We start from the raw sequence: 18,190 nt of genomic DNA, 5'->3' as shown, positions 1-18,190 counted from the left end.
GTTCTCTGAACATACCTCACCACTGGTTCCACTCCAGACTAGGGTCATCTTTTAAAAATAGTCTTTATTGGTTACAGTTCAGAGCAGAATGATTATGGTGCTTAAGTCCTTCACTGCACAGTTCCTAGCACCTTTCGTGCAATCTACTGACAGAACTGTATAAACAAATAAATATACTGAGTAAATTGTACATTCATCTTAAAATCATCTTACAGCTAAAATGTTAGAAGCCAGTTCTAAGGGCTTCCATTCTGGAAAAAAAAAAAAGGCACGTTAACCAAGTAACTCAGGGTAACTTTTGTTTATTGTCATCAGTTTTTCAGAGCAGGGATGAGTTCTGGAACAATCACTTACGTCACTCGGCCTCCAGTAGTCCACCAGCACCAACACACCTGTCGTGCTGTCCCTCTTTCCAGTAGCAGTGGCACGCACCACAGCTGGGCATATTGCTTGAGTGCAGGCCTCACCCCTGCAGTTTTTGGCACAGACTGGAAAGGAGCATCCAGTGCAAGGGGTCAGGCCCCCTGGGATCCTGCTGGCTGCTGCAGCAAGTGCCTGCCTTCTCCCAAAAGCAGCGCTGAGGTACTTATCCATTAGAGTGTGGAAGCAGCGACTTCTCTTACAGAATCCAACACACCATAAATTGCCTTTGTCTCTTTCAGTCCCATTACCAGTTAGAATCATCTTCCCAGTTCAACTCCTCTTCTTCACCCCAGCCTGCAGCTTCAGCCTAGAATCACGTAAAATTACCAGCATTAAGGTGCATGTACAGTACTGCTGTACCTAACGCAGCCACGAGAGCCAGGCAGTACCCTGTGTGGCTTGTGGGGGCAGAGCAAGACATCCAGAATGCCTCAAAAGAGAAAGGCAGCCTCCTCGAGCACCTGGGCTTACACAGAAAGCTGTAATAATAGAAAGCCCCTCATAAAACCCAAAACCAAAGACAGAGCAAGCTATCAGGGAGTTTCTTACCATTCCTTCCCCAAATTAAAGCAAGAATTGTTTCTATCACATCCATTTTCCATTACAAAAGTAAGCACTAATAGAGAAGACTTCCTTCCCCTCCCCTTAGGAAACTGCTGCCATCCTGCCTAACGCTCCTTGGTCTCACCAGCCCCCTGACAGCTCTTCTGCTACTCCAACAGCACCAACTGCACTATGCTAAGCAGAAAAATGAGGTTGATATCACACCAGTGCATTTAAAAATCAAGTGTGCCATATTCAAATGTTGTAAACAACCTTAGTTGAGATTCAAGGCTCCTCTCCCCATGTTACCTGCTACCCCTGTGGTAGTTCTCATGAGGCTGAATTAGCAAAACAACTTGCAATCAACACCTGGTCCCTAATGGACTTAGATGTTCAGGTGGGAGTGCTCCCCCTCCCCCCAGCAAACAGAAGCAGCCTCTGGAGTCTCAGAGATGGGGGCAGATGGAGTTACTTATAACCCTCATGGTTCTCTGAAACGGAAAAATGTCTCAGCTATTCCTTCCTGAGAACAAGGCATCCAAAATGCTTCATTGCGTAATCCAGAGGTTCTTGTTTCCTGGTCCTTTGCTTACACCCCCAGTAGTAGGTTTTGCTAGAAGAGCCAGGAACAACAAAGTCCTGAGCATCCTCTGTGATTGAAAGCCCTTTTCTCTTTGGGCTTAGGGGCATGTCTGTTCAGCAGACACTATCCAGCCTTGTTTTGCCTCCCATCTGACCAACAAGACTCTCCCTAAAGTACTTCAGGGTCCTAGCGTGCAGGATACAGCAGCACAAACTAAAAACAGGAGGTAGAATTCAACATAGCTGCTTTGCTGCTGTAGTAGTAGCTCATGGAATGACCTGGTGCCCGATAAGATGCATCATGCAGCCATGGCACTTCTCAGGCTATCCGCCCTCTGATTACGGAGCCCGCTGCTGTTACAACAGTATGTTGTACTGTGTATGTGCTCTAGGATCCTCTCAAACATGCATTCATTTAACCCCACTGCCTATAGCCTCTTACCTCAATAATGTCAGCTGCTGCAAATTTGGAGGAAAACAGCACATTCTGGGAGGCACCTTCTCTGCTGGATACTGCACCAGAGTGACTGGGAACAACTGCTTCTGTCCTCGCTTCAGGTAAAATCAAGACCGCTGAAGAAGGTTTAATGTCTGGTGTCATGTCAGCAAACCAGTCCAGCTCAGGGTCCTGCACTGGTTTCCTCTTCACTTTAATGGTGAATTCTTCTCCTAGGCCAGGCTCCAGTGAAGACTTCAACCTTTCCTGAAAGGTCGTTTTTGGCAGTACAGTTTTTCCCAGTTGTTCCTGGTGGTCGCTATTCCAGCTATTCCCAGGGCAGGACTTCGTGGGGGGGCTCACTTTGAGGCTTTTGAATTCTTTGCTCAGCTGATGGGTACCTGGTGGAGGCCTCTGCATTTCAGCTGCATCAGCTCGTGTCACAGTGAGGCAGTTCCCTGAGGACAGTTCAGTACGAGGGCTGCTGGGCTCAAAGTCATCCCAAGGCTTCTCATCCACATCACATTCAGCAAAATAAGGTCCAGCCCTGCCCTGCGGCTCTCGGGGCTGAATTTGGATGTTCACAGTTTTCTCAGTGTCCATCTCCTCTGTCTCACTCCAGTCCGGCCACTCCTCTGCTGGCTTTTCGGAGGTAGTCAAAGAGCTCCTGCTGCTCCCTAGCACATTAATTCCTCCAGGAACCCCATTCAAGGGCAGCTGAGGGCCTTGCTCACCTGTGGAAGATAAAGGTGTTACATACTCATTTCAGAAGAGCAAAGGTGGAGACCAAGCTGACATCACCAGTAGCACCTGGCGTGGAGATAAGCCAGCTGACAGCTCAGAAAGTGGTGGTGATTGGAAAGATGTTTCAGAACTAAGCTCTTCTCAATTTAGAAAGTACAGCCATCTTCCTGTTTGCAAAGGAGGGGTATCAATCTCAGAGCACCGGGGCAATAAAAGCTGACAGTTGAGAGGCATTAGGTGATTGAGAAAAGGCCATTAGAAGCCTGAAAAAAGGTCGTGAAAGTAAACTGAGCCAGCTTCTGAGGTCACAGAATGAGCTGGCCTACAAATGATCACAGAGGCAACAGTCTGCAGCAGGGTATCTGCCAAGCTGTGGAGGGGTGAAAAAGCACAGCAGGGAACTCATGGTAAAGAAACACATTCAAGGCTGGCCAGCTAGCAAGGTGTTGATAAGTAAACACACAAAGACTCCCAAATACTATTCCCTAGGAATCGGTGGTCATGCTTGCATTTCTTCGCTGTTACCTCCCATGGTTCACTGAATCTCTTTCAGATCAGCACGTGGGGAAAATTAACATTTTTCAAGCAACCCTCATTTGTAGGGCATTTGATTTCTAAGCAGGAAGTGCTAGGACAAAGTTCTACCTGTCTTTAAAGCCAGTGGATTGTCTTGTTGCACAGAATGCTTCTTGACAGGTGCATTTCCAGAGATGGGGAGCAAGCTAGAATTGTTCTTCAAGGGCCGAGTGGTTTGATTTCTCCGATTGCTTCCGACATGACTGGGCGAGTCTGCAGAGACAGAAGAAAAGAAAGGCCACCAAGTCTGTAAGATGTGTTCTGCCTTGGTTGAAACTGCCTGCAGCATTAGAATCTTATTTACTAGAGACAAGCAATGCCAAATGAAGACTGGCATTGCAATGCAACAGCTGCACCCCTGATCTGTATGTAATACTCCTCTGTTCCTACCGCCTGCAGCTCTTGCCAGAACAAACTTTAGGCAACTGTAAGCGGTCAGTGTTTGCTGGTATGTTGTTTCAAGAAACACACAGTGAACAAACATTATGATCTGCACAGATGCTTGAAAATGCTGTCTGCCACCTGGCTGGATCCATGGACACATGGCAACGCGGATCTCATGATCTGCCTCTCTTACAAAAGCACAGCAGTGACAGTCACAACAAGCTGAAGCATAGGCAAAGCCCTGCCACCACACAAAGTCTGATTTATGCTTGGACACGAGCAAAGCAGCTTACCCTCTACCCCAAAGGCTGTATGATGGCCTCTCTTGTATCATACCCTAGGTACTCTGAAGCGCACTTGGAAGCTGCACAAGGCAGGTTTGTTCCCCTGGGCATGACAGCTTGGCAAGCGTCTTCTTCCAGCTCATTCTGGGGAGCTGCAGCATATTGTCACCGACAGCAGTGATTCACCAGCACTGGCTCAGCTGCGTCCCTGCTCCCACCCCTGCAGCCCAGTCAGGGTTGAAACGACGTGGCTTGAGCTGCTGCTGCTGCTGCCTCTGCCTCCCCGTGACAGCCTGCGGTCCCAGCCAGCTGTGTCTGCCCAGGCGAGGGGTCACCAGCACAGCCAGGGACACGGGGCCTGCGGCACTGCAAGGGACTGTGCCTGGTACACACAACACGACCCCTCGACAGAGGGTGCAGCCTTTTAGGGGCTTGAGCAAACATCTCATTAAGCCTCACGTATTCAGCATCTAGTACTGCTTTTTGTAGGTTTTCACTCCCTGTTGAGGACAGAGTTATTTTTTTGTTTTGTTTTGCTTTTCCCTCCTCCATCAGTAGTTAAATCAGGTTTAATTTTAAATATACTCTGAAAGATAAAGCAGTTCTTAACATGCAAGCTGAAGGTTTTCATTTACTACATTCTACTAAAATAAAGAAAACTAATGCAATGAACCATCCACAGATTTTAATGAAGGGTGGTAGTTGTCAGTACACACATAATCAGGACGAAAACACGCTTAGACTGATCACTATCATGCATTTCGCTTGGTATCTATACTTTGTGTCTAAAGTCGAGCAATTGCTGATCGTTCCCTCCAGTTACAAGCATTCCTATATCCAGAAAAGCTTTCCCTTAGTACACTTGGCTCCAAGTTATCTAGCAGGCGTAGGGACTACTTTCTTCATTTGGATTAGCTGAAAAGCCTCCAGAGAGCTGAGAAAATAGGGAAGTTCGTATTCCTTTTCCAATCTACAAATAGAAATCGGGGGGAAGAGGATGAGATTTACTCTTTTTAAAAAACATGAAGGACATGAGGGAATATTAAATAACTACCTGGCTGTAAGTACATAAGTCCTACAGAAGGGCAGTGTAGTTCTTCTACCAAAGATAAACACAACTTAATATAATCTCTTTTGCACACAGAGCTTCTTAAATGAAGATTTTTTTCCATGTATTTCCTGTATTTAAACTACTTTCAGATAACGTTTTATGTTACCAATTCTGCATCTGCAAACATTCAGCACCTAATTTAGAATTAAAGTTTAGCTGCAAATTAACTTTTCTTCAAACGAAAGAGTAATCAATAAAAAAATTCTGCTTAAGCTGCTTGGACACAATGTGCAAGAATCATGAGAGCACTCAAGACCGTATCATTTACCTTCTGGGGAGATATCAGCAGTTTTCATGAAACTCGGTGCAGAGCTTTTGAAAATCTTCGTTCTTTCACCACCTACAACTACTTCAGGTCCAAGGAGGGAGACGAGAACTGCTAAGCTGTGCAGTGTTATTGCCACGATAGAGTCACTAGTGTCTCGAAGGCCCAGCAATACCTACACCAAGAACAGAAAATTCTGCTTTTTCACTTTTTTCTCTATACATTACATTTGCAGCACATCTCATTGCTAAAATCTCCCACAGCTCTTAGTAGATTCTAGACATTACTCCATACCAGAAAATCAGCCTTCCACTTTGTGTTACAAGCTAAAGAGGGTAGCCCATCCTAGTCCTTGGTGAGCTTAGTCTCATCACTCCTCCACTCTTGACAGTTGTGGAACAGTGTGAAACAGGAATGCAGTCTCTTGTTGTGAGGCTGCCAGTCAAGGCCGACAGGTAGCAGCACAAGGGGTATGTGACAGAGGGCACCAGGTTTAACAAAGATGGTATTCCAGATCAGGGTGGGGTGTAAGGGCCAGGGCTTGCATAAAAGGGAGGTTGAAAACTGTTTTTTGCCAGCACTATGAGTGCTTAGTTGTGAGCTAAGAGTCAACCCTAACAGTAGAAAAAAACATATTCTTGGATATATGCCATGTATTATTTTACTGTCTTTAACCTGTGGCAATATGATGTTTTTCAACTCTTCCCGAGAGAATAGTTCTGCATAGGCATGAATGTGAGACAGCAACACCATTCGAACGTGCTCCTCGTGAACCTCAAATAGCTTCAGCAGCACAGGAATCACGTGAGTCTGGAACAAGGCTGGCGACAGGAGGCAGCTGGTCTGGCTTTCTCCAGTTTGCTCTGGGGAAGAGAGGTGGAGATGGGAAAAGGCTGCTTTGCAAACCAGAGGCAGCTTCCCAAAAGCTATTCAGTGAGAGACTGTCACAGCTGAGACCTACGGTGTCACCCCACTGCCAGGTCTGACTCTGCCTGCTGCCGAGGATGTCAGAGGAGATGGGAGGGAGGAGAGGCAGCCATGCCATTATCCACTGCCTTACAGCAACGGCTCCAAATACGTCATGTCAGACGGTCACGAGATGCACTGCTTGGCTCACAGACCCGTAGTTATCTAGGAAAAACTCTAAGAGAGGGGAAGCAAGCAGCAGGGACGGAGGCAGCTGGGGATCTAGCAAGGCATCCTGAACGCTCCCCCTTAGAGAGGGCAGAAGGGCCTGAGCACCCTCAAAGGAGAACGACTGCAGTGACAGAAATAAAAAGGGCAAGGAGGGGTAGGGGGAAAGGGAGAAGAGGGATGTTCAGTGAGACACTGAGAGAGCCTGGGGTGGGCATGTGGTGTGAGATTTAAACACAGGAAAGAGCCCAGGCAATTTCTAAGTCTCTCCCACCATCAGCAGAGCAACAGAAAGTACTTGAAATGGGGAAGCCCACATAACTCTCTTCTCCTCTCCAGTTCTTTACTTTACAGTATTTGTTCTGCTTAAACAAACAATGCTATTTCCTTGATTCAATGGAGTGACCACTCTGAATTAATTCCAAACTTGTTGGTGATATTTCTGAAGAAAATATTTAAAGGTCACCTTTCTTTGGACCCAGCAGATGAGGAAGAAAACTCTTGACAGCTACAGGTTCTGCAAACACAAGCTGGTTGAGTAGAAGAGGCACCAGTCGTGATGCTATCAGCTCCTCTGACAAGCCAGCCACCCTGTCCAGCAGGAATCTGTGTTCCAGGAGAGAGCAATTAGTATCAAGGCAGCCTCCCATGCATTTACAACTGTTTCTCTTAATATCGTCTACCCTTCTTTTTTGGGTCTGCCTTGTCTCCTTAGAGACAAAGTCCCATCACAGCTTCTCACCGTGCGCGTACACTAACCTAGGAGGACACGGCTCTGCTCCTGAATGAGGCTTTCAGGCAATAAGATAAACCATGAGCAAGTAAGGAAAAATCCAGAGACACATCCTGTAAAACTCCATGCCCAGATCACATAGCCTGTCAAAAACGCATCCAGGAGCACAGCTGCAAATGCAGCTGGCACATGAAGGCTTCTCCACACTGAGCAGCTGTCCCCTCTGCTGTGTCACAGCGCCCAAATCTCAGTGCTGACAGCTCACGTGAGGCACTACAGCGTTAAAACTGCAGAAGAGAGTTGTTCTCTCACCCCACAACTCGGTGCGTTACAATAATTTTTCTACTGCTTGAGTACAGGCAATCTTGCCTACCACATAAGGGAAGTTTCCCTTGCAAAAAGGGAACCCCACTTTAAAACCACATCCATCTACTGCATCCTAGAGGTGGCCAGCAGAGCACGGTTTGGGTTTAAGTCACGAGTGATATTGTGCAACTGCTCTTCCTTGTAGAATTTTCATTTTAAAATATCAGTAGCCGTTTTTCTCTAGGTTTGGAGAGACCAAGAACAATATTCCCCCTGCTGTGAAAGCACCTACACCTGTTAGGGGGCAATACTGCCGTATCTTTTAACAAAGTGTTTGTTCCCTCCTTCAGCAAACACTGCTGCTACAGAGATGGTGGCAACGGTTCTGCATGCTCCTGCTAAGATCTCCTTTCTCTTCTTTTCTCAGTTAGTCTCAAACTAGTAAAATCAAACTGGTATTATAAGTAGAAGTACAGAACAATGCAAAATAGAAGAAGAAAGAAAAACTCAACCTCTCCCCTTTTCAGGCCTAGATAATGCCATGACTACATGGAAACTTCTCCTAGAGAAGAACTCTTGGGGACTGTGACGATAGGTTTTTTTCTGCAGATGCTGCACTTCTGCAGCTTAAACATCCATTACAGACAACAGCTTTACCCAGACAAGGCTGGGACCAAGGATTAATTCCCCCAACATGTCTTGAAAACTGTCATTAACAGTTTACAAGATCTGCCTAACTGAAAGCAATTTTCAGCCTCAAGGCATCTGGTGCTAGATTTCACTTTTTTACAAAGTCACATCCAAAATAAAGCTACTTCCAAGAATGGTGTGATGAGGGAAAAATTATTTTCTTCTACCACATTGAAAGAAGTTCTCTGATATTTTATACTCTGAAACTGGGTAAGCAGATAGCCTTTGTGTAACGCAGCAGGACCCTGGGACAGCTCCAGCGAGGAGACAGAGGACAGGCTGATCTCCAGATTGTGCAGAAAAAATTGTTATACCATGCTGCCTCCCCTACCACAACACTACAGCAGATGAACGTGCTTCTCAAATGATTCCTGCTTAGCCACAGCGCAGCACTACGGATAGTGCTGCTAAAGGGGGTGGAAGAAAACACAAATCATATTACAGAGCAAACAATATTCTGCCAAAGCAATCAAAATCCGGCACCCAAGGAAGTACCTCCCTGGCCACTAGCCCTCCCAGTTCCCCCTGACACCCTAATCTGACAGAAGCATTTCTCAGATAAGAAACTTCCAGTTTACAGTTCCTTCACTTACTTGAAAAATTCAGTTTTTTCCTCCTCAGATTTTACTGTTAAGGTCTTCAGAAAGTTCACAACTTCCAGAAAATCATTCCTAAGAACAAAAAAAGTAGGCTGTCAGGCATGATCCTCACTGATGCTTAAACCACTCACCACTAAGAGCTTGCAGATCCCTGTCCTTTTAGCAGACAGAAGCAGAAAGGGGAATACAACTCAAAAGCTGGCGGACCAAGAATGTCGGCGTGGCAGTCTGACCAGTTACCCAACAGTTGCACCTGCACAGCGCCACGCTTTGAAGTCAGCAAATTCACAGGGCACCAGCTGCCTCTGAGCACCCTCCCAGGGCAAGAAGCAGAAGGAAGTGCCACCTCACGCTAACGCCACCACCCAGACAGCACTTAGGTGACAGCAGACAGCTGCGTGGATTATCTCAGAGCGTGCTTTGCTCAAGTTGTACCTCTAATGATTTTATCTTCCCACTACCTCCCCTGAGCTTGGGGCAATCCAACTGGCTGCATGTGGCACGGGGACACACTTCTGTCACCGGTGCTGACTCAGTGCCTCATCTGGAAGGCTGATAACGCCTTCGTAATTTAAGGAGTCTCTGTCAAAGAGCCCTGTAAGAGGCAGCAATCCAATCTACGCTTCCCATCAGATACATAACACACCGTCACAAAATGCAGGTGTTGCGCACTTGCAACACAGCAATAAGCACTATCAAGACGTACCAAGAGAGGCGAGGTATTTCTTTCCTTACCTGAAGAACTCGTGAGACAACAGGCTGGACAGTGGCGGACGACACTTTGGATCTGGATTCAGCAGTGTACAGTGCAAGGTTTGCTGAAAGCTGGAGAGAATATCTGCTGAAACTGAAAGCCAGAGCACCTACAATTAGATTTCTCTCTCACCACTGGGCAAACTATGTTCAGGAGTCCTCCGACCCTCCTGAAAACTTCGTTTTAGAAGCTCTATTTGATAGCAAAACTGCTCATATTTGCTCCCAAAGGAAGAGAAAACAGCATTTCCACCTCTCCCTAAGTTGTGTTGCTATCAGGGCATCAAGGAGTGTTACTGTCCCCTGAGAAGCTTTCCGCTCTTTCTCTGCTAGTAGGCAGCAGCCCCCACTCAGCTGTGGCACACAACATCCACGGGCTGTGTGTCTGCGTCCCTAACCCTTGATCCAGTGGCTGCTGGGGCAGAACCATGCAAATCTCTGCTGCAGAGCAGACTTGGGAGTGCTCATGTTGCAGGGGCTTTCGCATGTGCTCCAGCCACACCTGACCACATTCAAATGTAGCGAGATGGGAAAACAGGAGAGGCTGAGGTCTGGATTTTAACCTAGTGAACAGGAAGAACAGTGATGGACACTAAACCTGTGGTGCATGTCAGCTCCAACAAGCAAATGTCTTTGGTGACACGTGCAAGGAAAAAGCCACACGGGTCTGTACGTAGCAAACAAACGTGTCATTCTCACCCTGATCATTTAGGACCGTCAGGAGACTTTCAACCATTGTTCCAAAAGCGTAGGCGTCCCTTGCATGCCCGTAGCTGCTGGGCAGAATTTTGAAATCTGCAGACTGAAAAAAAAAAGAAAAACCAAGATGAGCAAAGCAGGAGTTTATGAAATACTTGGTAGTTGCCACAGATCTCTATGCCCTCCGCCATATATACTCTCCAGTTCTTTTTATATCAACAAAGCTCCACTAAGTACCCTACAAGTAGAGCATTATGACAAAATAATAAAAAAAAGTGAAAAAAACACACAAAAAACAAACAACAACAAAAAGCACACATCAGGGAATTTACAACCCAAAGGAGCAACCGCATCACGATGCAACAATTCCCCCATGAATACACACGGCAATTACAAGTCAACAACTTTCAGCATTTCTATGGAAACAGGTGTTAATCAGAGAGAGCTCCTTTAGGATAAGCAACCTGTAGGATGTTTAATAGATATAAGATGACTTCAAGTGGAAAAAGAAGCTGTGTGAGAGCTTCACAATTGTGAGACCACAGCGAACTTGGCAATCTCAGCAACTACTCTTATTTTCGCAAAGCATTAGCAATTTAAAAGCATTAAAGCTGCAACACAAACTGACTGAAAAAAAATATTACAAGAGCCTGCTATTTCACCACTCCTCATTCACAATTTCAGTTCTCTGTACCCAACACCATACCCAGAACAAGGACAGGAGGGAAGGGGAAGGAAAAAAGGAACAGAATAAACCCCAGATATTATCCAACAGCCACTTCCTCCCATTCAGACGCAAGGAAACAAAACGTGTGAATGAAAACAATTTTCTGAACACGGCGCTGCCATGTGGCACCAGCTCCAAGCTCCGCCGGGAAGTCGCGGTACCTACCATCTCCTCGCATGGGATGCACGACTGGTCTCGGACCGACTTGACGCGACAGAGGAACTGCAAGGGGAAAAGGGAGACGTGAGCTGCCTCCATGGCTCGGCTGGGCCACGCAGCAGGAGCAAGCCCCCACTGCGGGCCAGGACTGAACCCGTGGCCAGAGGCCATCCCCTGCCCTTCAGCTGGCGCCCAGGGCAGACCACACTTCGCTCTGACGGAGGGAAGCACGAAGCAGCAGGTGTGAAGCACCAAGCTGGCAGAAAGCAACTCCAGGGCATCACAGCCAACTCGTCCCATTAGGTCTTAGTCCTGTCATCCCTGCATGATCCATCTGGGCAAGGAAAGGATTTAATGTCCTTTGCCAGGTGGATTTTACTGCTGCGCTCTGCATTGCTGTGCACCACCATGCACAATCCCTTCTGAAAGGTGATACACGCCTGGGACACTCAACACGGTTTGTGAAGGATTCGTGGACCCTCTGGGAGAAAAGGCAATCTAGTCTTGCTGTACAGAGCCAGGCTGCAGCAATGACTCTGCACGGCACGCAGCAGAAATCAAACTGCTTTTTCTGCCAAGACCAGCAGCAAGCAATGAAGATGCCAGCAGCAAAAGCTAGGGTCGTTTAAATTATTTTTGTATCGATTTATTTCAACATAGGATCTTCCTGCTACACACTAAAGTTTTGGTTTTTGGTTTTTAATCAGTCCAGAGGAGCAAAGATTTCTCCCTCTCTCCAGTCTTAATCTACCCTCCAGCCAGCTGCCTCCCTTAGAAAAGTAGCTGTTTTCTGCCTAATGGGGAATTAGTTTCAGTTTCTGTAGATGCTGTTGTTTATAGTAAGCGTCCCTAGAGCAAATGCTCAGGTGAGAGTTGGAAGTGAGCCTTCTCATCACTAGGAGGCCAGCGTCGGCAGGCCGGGAGCCCTCTCCCCGGCACTGGAGGGTTGCACCTTGCTGGGCTCTTACCTCTGGGGTGGCTTCGTTGAAGTTGCAGACTGTTTCCATTCCTCCCAGTTTCCAGTGCCCATCCTCGCTTACAAACACAGATGATAAACAGACATTGTTATGCGTTAGGTTTCCCTGAAACATAAGAAGAGGATAACAGGAGACATAAAATCTTAATCAGTGCTAATTAGGAGCCGCGAGGAACTGAGGAAAAGCTGCCAAAAAGCACACGATTCTACAAACCCTTTGGGATTTTGCAGGTGACTAGCAGATATCATACAGAACGGCTGGGGTTTCAGAGCAGACAAAACTCTACTTGTCACAGCCCCTGCAATGCAACTGTAAGTCCAGAGAAAACCTCCAACTGTGAACACAAAGTTCGAAAGCTACACTCGGAGCTGGAATTAAGATTCAGTCCCGGACAAACACACTGTGTTTGTCCAGGAGGAGCAATGACACCAATTGCTGACCCGTGGCAACAGATCTAAGTAAATGCAAAAAACGAGCAATCCAATTTGTTAAGTATGAAGCACTGCAGGCAGGTCTCGACTCATGAGCTTTACTTCCTAGAACCACACCATTTTCAATTACCCTTCTTTCTAAAAAACAGGCAATGACTTCAGCAGTTTCAGCCTAAAAAAACCACATGGTGTGGGTCTGTCTTTTTGTGAGGAACCAGGAATGAGCCGGTCACCCAGGCAAGCCCAGTGATGACATTCCCCTGGCACATGCCACCTGGCTCCCACCAAAGCCTGACAGCTGCTGCTGCTGGTACTTACCCTGTCATGGAGGAAAATGAGTGCCAGCAACACGTCGTAGATCCCTGCACAGATTTCTGCAGAAGAGAGCGTCTCCAGGACCATGTCCAAAGGCTTCACGCGTTCGGTAACCAAGTGGATCCCATTGGCTTCCACAGTACAAGAAAGGAAGCGCAGAAGGCAAGGGTGGCGCAAGGTTTTCAGGTGCTTCCAGAAACAAAGACATCCATTAGACCTCATCCAAGCTGCAGAGATCGGCCATACAGCTTTAGCCACATTTTCTGCTTGTGTTGAGACAGCCCACCGCCGCTCCTCACCAAGCCCCCAGCACGCTCAATGCAGGATATTTTATAATACATCTAGAAACAAAGTCTTGCACAAAAGAATAAACGTGGTACTTTAAGTAGGGTCTGGCTTAGAAAGACTCTGACTTAGCTCAGCCAGGGGCAGATCTGAGCGCTTCTCCTTCCCTTACCCACAAGGCTCCGACCCTCAGTGACCGATCCCACCCCTCCCAGAACACGGAGGAACGACTCCCTCAAGTCTGTGCCAGCACGCTTGCTCCAGTACCTTGGCAGCTTTATGAACTGTATCTTCGTTCTCCTGCTTGTACACGAAGACGGAAGCCAGTTTGCCATCTTGTAGCACAGCTGGATAAATCGTGTGTCCGGTTGGCAGCGTGAACGGCGGCTCTTCCAGTGCGTAGCTCTTTAAAGCGCTGCTCTCCGAGCCCATCACTCGCAGCGTTAGGCTGTTGGAGAGTTTCCCTCTTGATGACAAACAGGCCCGTGGGTGAAGGCAGGTTTTTTCAGGCGGACTGAGCTCTGGCAGGCACTATCCAGTTCACTTTCAGAGCATTTTCTGCAAAGCATGAGACAGCCATGAAGAACCTCATCTCATCAGCATCCCCTCCTTCGGGTTAAGGACAAAAATACAATCCCCATCATCAAAGTGTCCACAAGCAGGTTCAGATCAACAGGCAGGAAGCGCTCTACCCATGGAAGCGGTACTACACCCCGCTGCAGGCAGCAACGCGGTGGCCCAGTGGCTGCAGAAACACAACCCGAAAAGGACGGGGCTCAGCCCTCGGAGCTCTCCTGCCAGGCCCTAACCTGCAGCAAGCTTTCCCCTGACTACCTTCCTTCCATCTGCAATGCTCCGTCTGCCCACCAGCCCTTCCTCCGTCCCGCTGCCTCTGTGAGGAAGAGGCCGACAGATTTCTGTGCTGCTTCCTTGCATGCAGAGCTGGTAAAACAAACACGCTGATTGCAGAGGCTCTTTTAGAAAACACTGACAGAGCACGTGCTCCGCAACCAGGCTGGTGATCAAAGGCCACAGCTGAGATCCTGACAACCGCTCTGCGCACACAAGCTGGCAAACGATCTTCAATAATGAGCGCAAACCCCGATTTCAGGAGAAGTGGGAAAAACATCGCTCGCCCCGAGCATATTTTTTGCAACTACGGAATCGCTTTGTGGTGGTTGTTTCCAGCCATGACCCGGGGCTCCAGGAGGGCAACAACGCAGGAGTCTGTCAGCTCGCTATCAGAGCCGTTCCAGCAGAGCTTCTGCCCCAGCCTCGTGTTCAGCCTTCCCAGGAGCTCCAACCTTACCAGGGCTGGGTGTATTTTGAAAAGTTTTTCTTTTATGGTTTCCCAGTTTATTTTCACTGTTTTGGTCAAGAATTGGTTATCTTAATAATTCCCACAACCAAAGAAAAAAGAAGTGTCCTATATTTAAACATGCTAGGATCTACTGTTTCATTAAATATAAAATACACCAACTCTACAAGGCACTAGTCAAAAAGAGCACTAGCAAGAAATAGAACAGGACTTTCTTGATAGACCGAGGGTGTTACTTCCTCCCACAGTGACAAGAGAGTGCTCTCTAGGCGGGAGACTGATTTTACACAAGTCCCTGCTCACACATCATTTAACCATCTTTGTCTGACAGCTAACGTCCTGTAACAAGCAGGCAGCTGCAGCTTCAGACGTGCTTCTCGCTGGGAGGAACGAGCCGTGTGAACGCGTTACATACGGGAACCAGAAAGTATTACAGCTTTAACTGATGGAACACAACTTAACCCTCCAGATTGTACCAGGTGGGCGTACAATGGCTGCTACAGCCTGACTTTTATTTGTAAATTGAGCTTGTGTGTTCTGAGCCACCTAAAATCTAACACTGAGTTATCTACAGAACACACAGCTCCCTATCGTTCTGCCCCCGCTAGCGTCAGGGATGGACGTGCCCCTTGTCACTGCTGTTCCTTTCGCGTAACCTTTGGGAAAGCCACAACACAACTCTGAACTGCAGCCTCCGAGCCAGCAGGTGAAAAGGAAACACGGCACGGCATTTACAGATGTGTCTAAAAGGACCGTCCTGTCAGCTCCCCGGCACGGGAAGGGTTCACAGTGCCCTGAAGTCGGTGGGATGTGCTCTCAGCTCAGAGGCCTCCTCTCCAGGCAGAGCTTTGCTGTGGCTGCCCGAGGCCTAGTGCCGCTCACCTGTGCGGTGCGAGACCTGCCGCTGCTGGGCACGGCGCGTTCACACAGCTCTGTGCCACCTCTGCCCCCGTTACCGCTCGGGTTCGTGCAGGACAGCCCAAAGCAGGGGGTGACCCCGTGCCTCGCCTTCACCCCGCTCTCTCACACCCGCTCCCAAACTCGGGCTCGGAAGCGCTACCACGGCAGGCTTTGCTCGCAGCCCGGCTGCCCCCGCCCCAACCACCACGGGCTCGGGGCGAGCATCGCCCCCCGCAACCGAGCCCTGCGGGGCAGCCCGGCCTCCCCAGCTCACCCCCACCGCACCCCGCGCCCCCTCCACAGCTCCCACGGGACCCCCGCGCCGCCTCCATCCCATCCCGCCCAGGGCTCCGAGCCCCGGGCCCCCCCCGTGCCCCCGCACCTGCAGGCAGCGGCCGGGCCGGGAGGTGCCGCCGCGCCCCGCCGCCCGCTGCCGCCCTCACGGCGCCGCCGCCGAGCCCGCTTCCGGCAGCACGGGGGCGGGCAGCGGGAGGAGGAGGAGGAGGAGCGGCCGCCATCTTCAGCGAGGGCGCGGCCGCCATTTTGGTTGCGGGCGGAGCCGTCTCCGCGCCCGGCGGCTGGGCGGCCTCGGGGGGACGGGGTCGGCTCCTTCGCTGCGAGCCCGTCCTTCCCTCAGCACGGGGGGCTCGTCCCGTCCCCGTGCTTCATCCCAGCCCTGCAGCCACCACAGGGGGTTCCAACCCAGCCGTGCGCCCACCAAGTCCCACAGCTGGGGTGGTTCTGCCTGCAGGACGCAGCAGTCCCTCACACTGAACGTCCCTTTAGGAGAGGCACTCACCGGTACACCACAGCCACCGCCGGGGCTTTTGGCTTGGTTCAGCTCGCTTTAACCTGGGGAAGCCAGAAAACGGCAGGGTTGAGGTTTGACCGGCAGCCAACACAACACAAACTCCGCATGCAAGGTGCGCTGTGATCAGCCCCGAGGGCTCCGGGCCCGTCCTCCCCTGGCTTTCCTCTGCCCCGTGCCTCCCGACCGGGACAGACACTGCGCTGTGCAGAAATGAGCCATGTGTGTGATTTACAGGCCCCAGGTGCTCGGGGAATAGGTGTCTCCATCCTAGTGCACGGCCCCAGCTGCAGCCCGTGAGCTAGTTTCCTTCCAGCTCCCCTTGCGGGGTCACCGTGCTCAGCCCCACACCAGCACCCTGGGGAGCCCAGCAACAGCTCCTGGAGCAGCCCAAATAGCGGGTGGGTGACAGGGTGAGAGCTGCGGAGGCGAGGCAGGTGGTCTCTCTCTGACAGCTCTCCCCCCCACCCTTGCTTTGGTGGTGTAACTCGTGCATCATAAGGAGATCTATTTAATGCCATTAAAACTAATTGCTCTCTGTGCTGCAGAATAAAGTGACTCCGGGGAGAGATTTCATGTGAGTATTTTGGACAGCCGAATAAACGTTGAAAGGAATTACTATAGTGCAGTGGGAGGTCTGAGCTTTTCACACACTATTTTCATATTGCCAATGTTATTCCAGTTTCATGCAGCGCCAGGGCATTAGGATGTGGTTTGCTCAGTCATTTTGAACCTAATGTTTCGAGCGAGCAGAGCCCAGCAGCACACCCCATACCTGTGGCCTTGTCTAGACAAAGATTTAATGGCTATTGCAGGGTGCTTAACAAAGGTGGTCTAAGCTGTGCTAACTCCTTGGCTTTCTTTATAACTGAACTCCACCAATTTAGCATGCATTAAATTTTGTGCTGTCAAAGCTGCCATGAACTTTGTAGAGCCTATTCTTTAGCAATGAGCTCCCCCCAACCCCTTTCTGGAAGAGCCAGAAACTGCCCAGAACATGAACAGTACTCCTAGAGATACTGGTCTGCTGGCCGGTAACTCAATGCCAGGGCCCCTTTGACATCTGGACAGAAAAAGGGATTCCCTCAGATCTACACCCAAACTCCGGTTGAGCTGTTCGGTGAGCAGAGAGGAAGGCCGCCTTGCACTGCGGTGCATGGGGAGGTCTAGCAGTGGGGCAGAGTGCTCAGAGTCCCCTCTGGGGCAGATGGCTTTAGGGGTAGCTGGAAGAACTGGGTCTTTTTAAATAAAGCAGATGGAGGAAGGAGGAGGGTGCAGGAGAGGGGTGCAGGAGAGTACAATAGGTCCTTACCCTGTGTAGTAGTATGTGAGGCACAGTACGTGACACACCACGGGGTGACAATAAAGCAGACAGGAACAGAAATTAAAATGAAGCTCAGAAATGCAGCTTCCCTACTTGGACAGATCTTGGACAGATCCCAAATACTTATGCTAAAAGACCCTGGCCTCAAGTGCAAAAGGGTGGACACTCCTCACCCCAGAGAAGCCACACAAGGACTTATGCACAGATTTAGATATCCCCTGTGCATGCACACGTGATGGGGGAAAGGTAGAAAACCTGAGCAACTGCAGGTAAAGACCAAATATACTTAATAAGCAATGACTTCCACTCACAGCTCTGGCTGCAGGCTTCAGGCAGTGAGGTGACTCAGGAGGCTCTCAGGAAAAAGCATGCTGACTGCTCTATCATTTATAGCATATTTACTTTGCTCGACTGCCTGTGATCCTCTGGAGAAGCATTTCTTCCCTTTATCTGCTGTTCCCATACGGCTCCACTGTTTCATTCAAACTGAAGTGCTGTGGAGGAGCTCACCCCTCACCAGGGTCCTACAGTGCTAGGTACTACACAAACACCAGAGCTGGGTTTCTGCCCTTCAAAATTTGCAATTTGCCTTTCATAAGAGCAGCCCGCGTAGGCTCCTCCAGAGTAATTCAGGACTCTCAAGAGCAGACAGGGAACTAGAGGGATCACAGAGCTATCAGCAAG

The 18,190-nt window shown here is 49.3% G+C and overlaps 1 protein-coding gene across 2 annotated transcripts; it reads right to left on the bottom strand.

Annotated features, from left to right (window-relative positions):
• Positions 1 to 49: 49 nt before the first annotated feature.
• SCYL3 (SCY1 like pseudokinase 3) lies at positions 50 to 16,565 on the bottom strand. Of its 2 annotated transcripts, none has more exons than XM_083847750.1 (14): positions 16,174 to 16,565; positions 13,424 to 13,714; positions 12,875 to 13,060; positions 12,117 to 12,230; positions 11,155 to 11,211; positions 10,263 to 10,365; positions 9,546 to 9,657; positions 8,805 to 8,882; positions 6,949 to 7,088; positions 6,024 to 6,211; positions 5,352 to 5,523; positions 3,374 to 3,517; positions 1,991 to 2,718; positions 50 to 730 (listed from the first exon to the last, which is right to left on the bottom strand). In XM_083847750.1, exons 2-14 carry the CDS (start codon positions 13,586 to 13,588, stop codon positions 668 to 670), a joined length of 2,250 nt encoding a protein of 749 aa, XP_083703876.1. In that variant the 5' UTR covers positions 13,589 to 13,714; positions 16,174 to 16,565; the 3' UTR covers positions 50 to 667. The 2 variants fall into 2 exon arrangements, with proteins under 2 accessions (XP_083703876.1, XP_083703875.1); XM_083847749.1 differs by lacking the exon at positions 16,174 to 16,565 and adding an exon at positions 15,757 to 15,916.
• Between the last annotated feature and the right edge of the window lie 1,625 nt (positions 16,566 to 18,190).

Source organism: Anser anser (assembly GCF_964211835.1).
Source record: "Anser anser genome assembly, chromosome: 8".
Lineage (NCBI taxonomy): Eukaryota > Metazoa > Chordata > Aves > Anseriformes > Anatidae > Anser > Anser anser.
Note: the sequence above shows the minus strand (reverse complement) of the source record. Positions and strands in the feature narration are given on the sequence as shown.

Coding starts and splice junctions, on each gene's coding strand:
- SCYL3 (XM_083847750.1), bottom strand. CDS start 13,588: ATGGGCTCGGAGAGCAGCGCTTTAAAGAGCTACGCACTGGAAGAGCCG. Junction 10,366..11,154: donor GCATCCCATGCGAGGAGATG/GTAGGTACCGCG, acceptor TTTTTTTTTCAG/TCTGCAGATTTCAAAATTCT. Junction 731..1,990: donor CAGCAGCTGACATTATTGAG/GTAAGAGGCTAT, acceptor ACGTGATTCTAG/GCTGAAGCTGCAGGCTGGGG.